At 40.1% G+C, this 9929-nt stretch overlaps 1 protein-coding gene across 2 annotated transcripts in view; it reads right to left on the bottom strand.

Annotated features, from left to right (window-relative positions):
* Positions 1-670: 670 nt before the first annotated feature.
* KHDRBS1 (KH RNA binding domain containing, signal transduction associated 1) overlaps positions 671-9929 on the bottom strand; it is a 25718-nt gene continuing 16459 nt past the window's right edge. For both annotated transcript variants that reach the window (XM_004372009.3, XM_023727291.1), the window contains exons 5-9: positions 7855-7988; positions 7168-7369; positions 6584-6651; positions 5506-5564; positions 671-2836 (exon numbers count right to left, since the gene is read on the bottom strand). In XM_004372009.3, coding sequence (XP_004372066.1) covers positions 2739-2836; positions 5506-5564; positions 6584-6651; positions 7168-7369; positions 7855-7988 — 561 coding nt within the window. In that variant the 3' untranslated portion in view covers positions 671-2738. The remainder of the gene's footprint in view (positions 2837-5505; positions 5565-6583; positions 6652-7167; positions 7370-7854; positions 7989-9929) is intronic.

Below are 9929 nucleotides of genomic sequence, written 5' to 3' on the forward strand. Positions count from 1 at the left end.
GATGATGAGGGTCTTCACTACCCTTTCTGTTCCAGGAAATGCCTCAGGAGCTTTCAAGCACCTGTAAATGGAGACATAAGAGATCATTCTTTTGAAGATGAAGTTTTAAAGACATACAAAATAAAAGATAAAGAGATCCTGCATGCAGTTTACACATTACAGGAGAGAAAACATGCAACTTTAAAGAAATTTTAAGTAACATTTCATTGTGAATATCAATATGGGGACCTATAGGGGCTCATCCTTGTACATTTTAAAATAGCTGAGCAGAAAGCTTTACTTTGGGGAGCAGCAGGAGGTCTAATCTACAGTCATTGAAAGTTTACAATGTGTCATTTAAGATGTCAGAATCTGTGCCCAGGTTACATTACAGTTCACTTGTGATGGGCAGGATTATTAAGTTATGGCTAATTTATGCGGCAGCATATGGTTCTTCTTTTTACAGCTATTTTTATTAAACAAGTTTTGCAAAGTTTTAACATTAAAATTAACAGCTAAAGAATTGTTTATGCAAGTTGCTGTCACAGTTTATGTAAAAGAGAAATATGTGCTATTAAAATCAGACATTTAGGTTACCTTTGGTTTTTTGCGATGCATGTTAGCTTTACACATCCTGATTCTCTTGCGATAATTTTCCTTTAAAAAGGGGGGTATAGAGTGATCTCTTTTCATCAAAACAAGACATAATGCCCTGAAAGCTGACTTCAAACCATGGTTGAAAATTCAGTTATTTACACTTTATCACAATCTACAAATACAATTTTTTGTTGGTGTGTTTTAAAAAGACAAAAAAAAAAAAAAAAATGCCCATCATGCACTGCTGCAGGCAGCTTGGCATTTCATACAAGAGGATTTTTCACCCCCGAGCAGTTTAGGTGGCTCCCTTTGGGAAGGCATGAAAACCCTGAGAATTAACATAAAGTGGAAATGGAGCCAACCAATTCCATCATTCCCTCCCTTGGCCCCTTGGGAGGGAGTTCAGAACCAGCCTATTATGCCAGATGCTGCCCCAGCAGCATTTCTGGGATTGAAGGGAAGGGAAACCCTTAAGGGCACCCCAGATGCCATCCCTTTCCAAGCTCTCAAGAGATTATTTGGCATCACTCTTTTGAGCCACCTAGGGGCTCTATGGAAGGTGCAAAATGGGGTGGCAGGCATTATAAATACTGAGACCTGTGTGTGGAAACCAATCCAGTTTCGGCTCAGTTGGGTTTTTCTCTCCAGGAATTAAGGCTTGTGATAGGATTGGATAAAATGTTTTCAACAACTTCCAGGGGGTGAAAAAGCTTTGGTTATTTTTAAACTAAAACTTAACAACTCCATAAACTTTTTTTTGGTAAACTTAAAATAAAACCCACCCCCCCCACTTTTAAGATGTCTCCAACTTTTAACAAGACCATTAACTTTAGAGTTAATTTAAGTTTATTTGAAAGAGAAAACTATTTTATTGTCCACCCAAAAAAAAAAAAAAAAAAAATGACAATTCATCACATTTACTTTGATTAAAAAAGGACTAAACTTTATTGACAAACTGCTGCAGACATTTTGACATAAGTTTAAGCTACCTATTTAGGCAGATTTACACATGTAGCATTTAATCTTCCGAGAACAAAATGGGAGGACAGTACAAATCCAATTAGGACTTTAACTAATGTACAAAGTGGATTTTGATTCCTTTTTCATTCAGCTGCAGTGTCCCTTTTTATATCATGCTAGTGTTGAGACATACTTGACTAACTACCTTGGGAACAGTTCAATATTGACAAACGTCAACTTATGAAATCAGCTTTTGGCCCCCAGTGTTCAAGTGAGTTTTTTATGGAGTGTAGAATCTAAAACGGACACAATACTTTGTCTTTATAAATACTGAAATTTTAATTATTAGTACTATTACTGAAAGACTGTTCTTGGTTAAAAAGCTCTACAACAAAATTCAATTCAGGTGGCCCGCCCCTCTCCCCCAATTAACCTCTTCAAAACCTACTCCCCGCCTAAGTATCTCTCAACACTGTATGTCTGGGGCTAGATTTCAAAACCCACATAATGAAAAAGTCAGTTTTACAAACCTAATTTTGTTGTTGTTTTTAAATCAATTAATGTTAAAAATTGAATCAACTATTTAATTCATGAGGATCTTTCATATTAAAATTTAACCTTAAGCATTCAACCGCCATGTGCTTTTAAAGGAAACATTTTTAGAGACATCTGAGCTCACTTTTACATGATGGCACCTACTGCCGTTAACGTTTGTGATTTTAATCTTAAACAGCCCTGAATTTTGAAATGTAGCCTAGTTTGGGATTCTGCAACTACAACTTTACGGGATGCCTCAAATCAAAACTAAGAGAAAGTTAACAAGCCTTAACTTCAGAACCTTTAAGCAAGCAATGTCACTTTTGAAACTAACAGGTTTGTGGTTTTTTTTTAACTCAACTTTTTTTTTTTAATTATAAAAGGTACATTTCTGTTTATATTTAAACAACAAAGAAAAAAAGCATCTACACACTTAAAAAATTAATTCAATATTCCTAAATCTATTTTAACTCATTTTAAAATACTACATACAGAAGCCAGAATGCAGAGTAAGAATGGAGTAAGGGGGGAGAAGAAGGGGACCACGAAGAAAAACACTTAGACAATTACTTGTCTGTTGTGGGTAAAGCAACAGGAATCCTGGGAGATACAAGAAATCAGTAACAACTTTGCTCATAACTGATATTTTCCCCTCATGTTTGTTTCTAATAACGTCCATATGGGTGCTCTCTGTATGCTCCCTTCACTGGCCTAGCTGGAGGGGCCTTCAGTGACGGCCTGGTCCCATTCCAGTCATCTTGGCCTGTGGGGAAAGCAAGAACAGTTTATAAACCATGTGCCAACAGCATTTGGGATCAGCACATGTAGGTCACCTGGTATTGTTGTTAGGTGCCACTGAACTGATTTTTTACTCATAGTGACCCCATCTGACAGAACTGCCCCATAGGGTTTAAGGCTGTAATCTTTATAGGAGCAGACTGCCAAGTCCTTCTCCTGTGGAGATGCTGGGTAGGTTCAAACTGCCAACCTTAGGTTAGCAAGTGAGCACTTAACTATTGCGTGACCAGGGCTCCTTAGGTCACATGGTGAAGATCACCAATAACACTGCTTTGTCTCCAACATCTAGCCACCTCCTCAGTGGCCCTTCTTTTCCGTTCTGCATGCCCTCAGGAGCAGCCTGGGCAATTTCCCAACTGCAGGACAGTTTTCAGTGGACTGACAGAAGGGACCCGCTCAAAAAAGGCCTGTGTTTAATCTGGAGTAATCTTCAGCAACAGGCTCTCAACAGGGAATTTGATCTATACTCAGTCCCCAAACCTGGATAAACCCAACACCAGGCTTGAGAGTATGAGGGAGTCATTAATCTCAGTGGGTCTGCAATGGCCTTTCCTGTTCCGAAAGCAATTTGGCAGGCAGTCTCAGGTAAGGTGACAACTTCTGTAAGTCTTTCAGATTGGAAGCAGACAGTCCCTTTTCCATGCAACGGCAAAGTCTGGCTGCCCTGTGGAGAACCTCTGTTGGTTCTCTGGGAGAAGCAAGCAAGGACCACATTTCATGAGGTCCGCCATCTACAGAGCTGGTAGTCACTGTTCTGGTGGGGGAAGTGCAAGCAAATGTATTTACAGCAGTGATTGGGAGAATCTGTTAGCCCCCTTCTTATGCCAACAGTCAACCCAGAGAAGCCAGACAACATGGTTGACATTCTGAAATGGTTTTCCTTTGTGACAAGATAAAGTCTAAGGGAGATAACTTATTTCTAGAATTGACCTCTTATGAAAATGAGCCGTGTTTATAAGTTTACTTTTCCCACTCACTATCATCCCTTACCATATGCCAGTTTATATGTAAAGCTTATTTCTCCAGCTGCCAGCATTCACAAACACCTGCCTCCATCACTATAGGTCTAAAAATGCCTATATGGATCTAAAGTTGCATAGAACCCTGTCTGAGCCTGTTATACCGCTAAAACAATACATACACACGTATATATATGTATATGTGTGTATACAGATCCACCCATCACTTTCCAAGTGGCTTCTGAGTACCAGTAAGACAGTTATTTTTCTGTTATAACAAAGTCAGAGATGGGGGGTGGGGTGGGGGGAGAACTTAGCAGATAAACAGACTAACAGTGGCAACATCATACAAGGAGCAGCCTCCCTCTTTCAGTTCAGTCTTTTCTCCAACAAAACGGAAATGCAATTTAGTGAAACACACACAGAAGCCCCATTGTGCTGCCTCTCCAATGGAGAGAAATACTTGGATGCTATCATACCACCCTTCTGAATAGTGGCATAGAAGCAGAATACTGCAGTGTTACTGTGGCAACTGTCCAGTACCATTTGGCTAAAACTGGTAAAAATTGTTTCCCTGGGCAAGTAAGCTGATTGGCTACTTCATTCAGTGCTGAGGAGCTGAACTCAGTTAGTCTGTCTGTGGGCAGTCCTAAGAGGCCCCCTTTCAACCATGGGGTAAGGCGAAACTGTCAATCTCCTTTCAGTGCTTTAAGAGGAACAGCTGTCAATTGCTGAGCCCCGTGCCAAGGACTCTCTGAACTTCCTCAGGTATGCTGAAAATACCTCATGTTTATAAGGCTGTTCTCTCTGTATCCACTGCCACATGGCACTCCCTCTGGGACCCATTAACACAGGGCCATAATTAGCTCTTGAGGCCACTCTTGAGCAATGTGTTTTCAACCAAATCTCAGGGAAGACAGTTTGGTCCTGCTGCCATTCTAGCCCCTACAGCTCTCTTGGGATCAAAGACTGAGATGAGATGTCTCCAAACCACTAAGCAGCTTGGTGCCAGTACTGCCCTGAATTGGCTCCAGGCTTCCTGGTTATAAGGCCCTAAAGACTTGATCTGATTCTAACAGGCACTATTATTGCCCTCTAATCTGCTCTGGCTAGCTGCTTACTACCTAGGTCTTTTACAGCTGAAATTTCCTCTATAGTGAAATTCTTTCCGATAAGATTTAAAAAAAATTTTTTTCTTTTTTTTAAAAAACTGAGGTAGGGCAAAAGAACAGAGTGGAATATGATTAAGTTCTTGTTATCTCTCAACGTGGCCCAGGTATCGGCAGCAAAGGCCCAGCAACATAAACCAGGTCTAGTTGTCTCCCTGTCCAAAGTAGGAAAAAAAAAAAAAAAAAAAAATCAACATCAGCTTAAAAGTCTTTGTTGTTCAACCAGACTAAGCTGGATCTGAGCCCTAGTTTAAGATACTTACCTAGCCTTCCAAGAGTAACAGTGCCCTAGCCACTTTAATAGTCTTTCTATCATACCGCAAAATTTAAATAGGAGAGGAACTCCTATTTTCTCAACTACTAACATCTGCAATCAATACCACCTTGGGCTGTTAAAGGTTTCTTCTTAGGTATGTGTGATTGCCTGATTCCCAATAATCCAGTTACCAGTATCCTCCCAAGCACTTATTTGCAAATTCTGCCCCACCACTGAAATAAAGACATACCATAAGCTTCATAAGAATCTTGAACCTCCCCATGTCCATAGTCATAATATTCTGAGTCCCTGAAAGCCAAACACAGAATGTTAGAAAGCTACAGAAGAACTGTTTTAGTTTAACCTTCCTCCCCAATGCATGCATATCTTACCATTTTACTATGTGAATAATATAGGAAAATGCTTACTTTGCCCCATCCCCAAACCACAAAATATTTCCAAAACACATATACACTATATATCCATAAAAAAATTATAAACATGTATACACTATGTACTCATTAACTATAGCAAAGAAAAATGGGTATCACACAATCTAAAAAGCACAATCCAAAGCTGACCATATTAATCAGTTTACACAGACATGTATTAATATGGCTCAATACTCGAAGAGAATAAACAGACATGAAAAGAACTGTTCTGTCCCCACTGTAAAATTATGAGACTTTTTTTCAATTAATCTCAGCTCCAACCGAAACCAAACCCACTGCCACTGAGCTGATTCTGACTCACAGCGACCCGATGGGTTTCCAAGGCTGTAAATCTCTACAGAAGCAGACTGCCACATCTTTCTCCTGCAGAGCCGCTGGTGGTTTCGAACCGTAGACCTTTCAGTTAGTAGTCTATCACTTTAACCAGTGAGCCACGAGGGCTCTTTAATCTCAGATAACTGATATATATTCACACACATACACACAAAATGTTTTTAAGAGAATATGCAGAAAACAAAACACTTAATTTCTGGTAATGAGATTCGAGTTTCCTTTTAGAATTTTATGCAACTTAAATGTGGCTATGATATTTTAAAATAATAAATCAAAATAATTTAAAGGCTTCTTCCTTTGTTTCCATGCAGTCACATATCAGGAATTTTTCATCTGCTATTTCCAGATTCTAAGCTATTATTTAAGATTCAAAGTTACTCAAACTTGCAGATTCAAGCGTGAGCCTCACCGATGTCAAAAGCACAGAAGACGCCCTCAAAAGGTAAGCTCCTGAGATTTATGCTGCTTCAGTCTCTCAGTTTCTCAAACACCCTTCCCATCCTTCACTAGGACACAAAATAGCACTTTCATTGCCTGACTCACCCTTGGCTCTGGCTGTAGTAGCCTTCGTAGCCTTCATAACTCTGTTCTGCGTATGTATCATCATATCCCTAGAATAAAATGAAATAGAAACTTAGAATCACAGAGAGTAGAGAAGCCAACTGCATCTCATGGAGGTATGGCAGGTTTCTGGATTAACAGAAAAGAACCTTTCCCTCCAAAATGTTTTTAACACCCATTATGGAATAGTTGAGGGAGACAGGGTTACTTAAAACAAAAAACTTTCATATGATATGCCACAGGACAAGTATGGGTAGGAAGTAAAATACAATATTGAACTTTAGTATTATCAGTAGAAGTTGTGGGAAACTCCTTAATAAAACACTGTACATAATGGCACACAGTTTATTTTCTGTTTCATCTACGTACAAATAGTAAAATAGTAAACCATGCCTAAGAAGGAAAAACCTTTTCATAGTTCAAGGTTAACTGCTAGAGAGACGGGGCAAATTCCAAATCTTACAAGCAGTTCCTGTCACCTACATCAAGGGCCAAGGCCCTGTCATTCAACTTCCTTTGGCAGTCTTCTAGGTATTGGGAAATGGCACAACATTCAAATTTCTTACATATTCTTCATATGTTTCTGGTGCAGGGGGTGGAGGCAGAGGTATTCTCTGGATGCCTGCTGTCCGTGCTCTTGGTGTTGGAGCACCCCTCACAGTAGGTGGGGGTGGCACTCCTCGAGTCACAGTGGTACCTCTGGTGATGGTTCCTCTCACGGGTGTACCACGCACCAAAGCCCCCCGAGGTGGTCCAACACCTCGGCCCCTGCAAAAAGAAATTTTAAGTGGAGCTTTTTATATATAGGCTACTTTCAAGTTCAGATTTATTTGTAAATTCTGACGAAGTCTTAACTAGACTGTTATTAAAGCATAGAGGAATACACAGGTGGGTAAAAGACCCACACTGAAGACCTCTCAGGTCCCATACTGGACCTGTGAATGTCTCATTATCAGTGTGCTGCCTTGGGCAGGTCTGGAGTGTCAACACTCCATAAAGATCAATCACAAAAGGTAAAATTCTGAAGTCAGAGACCATTAAAAAAATGCTAGGACTGCCCAAAATTAAGATCAAAATTTTCAGCAGGACTACAGCACTTGACTGTGGCCAAGGTACTCAACATCTAAAATTCCACTCAATGCAACATACAAATCCTGAGACCTCTCCTAAGCCATGGATAAAACCACCACCTAGAGAGATGGTACTAGCAGGCAAATTTACATGCCATTTCTGGTTATTTCCATTATTTTTACCTGGGAACAGGTGGAGGAGGAGGCGCAGCTCCTCGGCCTCTCGCTGGCACCCCACGTCCACGAGTAGGCTCAGGTACTCCATTCAAGTAGGACAGTTCTAGAAACTGCTCCTGGCAGATATCATCCATCATATCCTGGGAATGAAAAATAACAAGGAGTGCTGTGAAACATATCCACTTTCTGCTAAGAAGTTATCTGGCCCACATAAGCCTCAGACACTAAAAACAGCTTTCAAAGCCCAGATGAAGTCTCAGGCCATTCATTCCCTGATGAAGTCAAATGGCACCCTACCTGTTTGTCACCTTTTTGAGGAAAGTCTTGATGGTAGACCCCTTATTATTCAGATGAAGCTCTTCATGATGTGGTCCCTGCCTAGCTCTCCAGATCACTTCCCTATTCTCTCCATATATAACCTCCTCTCAAGCCATGCTGAACAACTTGTAGTCCAGAGCCTGGCATACTCTCACACATCCATTCTTTGAAAATAGTTTCCTCATCCTGGAATAATAAAAGTCACTATCATAAACTGAGCTCCCCGTGCTAGGCACTACATAATAAGCTTTACATAGATTTTTTAATCTTTAAAATAACCCTGAAATAAGCAGATAACCCCATTTACAGTTAGGAAAACAGATTCAGGGGTATAAAGCAACCAGTAAAAGAATATACAGTCATTAAGTGGCAGACTCTAGATGTAAATTCAGAATTATCTGTCTCCAAAATCTAGACTTCGAATCATCAGGCTATACTGCCTTTTTTGTCCACCTGAGGGACTCTTAACTTTTCCTTACAAGGCTTACCTAAAATATTACCTGTTTTGAAAAACTTTATCTTGATGCTACCCTTCTCTTCTCCCATAGCACCCTGTAATATTCTCTACTCAACCCCTTACCACATCATTATTTTAGAATTGTGTCTTCCTCACTAGATTATGAGCTCTTCAGGAGTCATCTTTGTGAATTCAGACCTAAGCTTAGTATTAGGTATAGAGTAGATGCTTAACAAATGTTTGGGATGAAGAAGGAACTTCAGGCTAAGAAAGGTGAAATAACTTGTCCAAGATGACCCAGATATAGTTCCTAGTCCAGTGCTCTTCCTATCGTACCATGAAGCCTGTTACTGTTAATGGTTCTAAGAGGAAAACAGAGGGCTCTGGTCAGAGATGCAAAAATAGGTTCACTTTTTTCTCTTCGTAAGAGGGCAGAATTGGCCTCTAGACAGATGAGTCAAAAGCCATTTGCAAATCTTTCCATGCATTTCCTGATCAGAGATATTCAGTCTTACTACTTCATAAATTTTCACAGCTTCAGGAATAGAAGATTCTAATTATTACAGATAGATCTTGGCTGAAAGCAGAGAATACCAGAAAGATGTTTACCTGTGTTTTATTGACTATGCAAAGGCATTCGACTGTGTAGATCATAAAAAATTATGAATAACACTACGAATAACAGGAATTCCAGAACACTTAATTGTGCTCATGCGGAACCTGTACGTAGACCAAGAGGCAGTCGTTTGAACAGAACAAGGGGATACTGCGTGGTTTAAAAACAGGAAAAGTGTGCATCAGGGTTGCACACTTTTACCATACTTATTCAATCTGTATGCTGAGCAAATAATCCGAGAAGATGGACTATGTGAAGAACGCAACACCAGGACTGGAGGAAGACTCATTAACAACCTGCGATACGCAGATGACACAACCGTGCTCGCTGTAAGCGAAGAGGACTTGAAGCACTTACTGATAAAGATCAAAGACTACAGCCCTCAGCATGGATTACACCTCAACATAAAGAAAACAAAAATCCTCACAACTGGACCAATAAGCAACATTTTGATAAATGGAGAAAAGATTGAAGGACTTCATTTTAACTTGGATCCACAATCAACACCCATGGAATCAGCAGTCAAGAAATCAAACAACGTATCGCACTGGGCAAATCTGCTGCAAAAGACCTCTTTAAAGTTTTAAAAAGCAAAAATGTCACTTTGAGGTGACATGGAGGCCCCATGGACACATCCAAACTCCCCGAGGGACTGAGTTGCTGGACGGAGGGCTCTGGGGACCATGGTCT

Source organism: Trichechus manatus, unplaced genomic scaffold (assembly GCF_000243295.1).
Source record: "Trichechus manatus latirostris isolate Lorelei unplaced genomic scaffold, TriManLat1.0 scaffold00015, whole genome shotgun sequence".
NCBI lineage: Eukaryota > Metazoa > Chordata > Mammalia > Sirenia > Trichechidae > Trichechus > Trichechus manatus.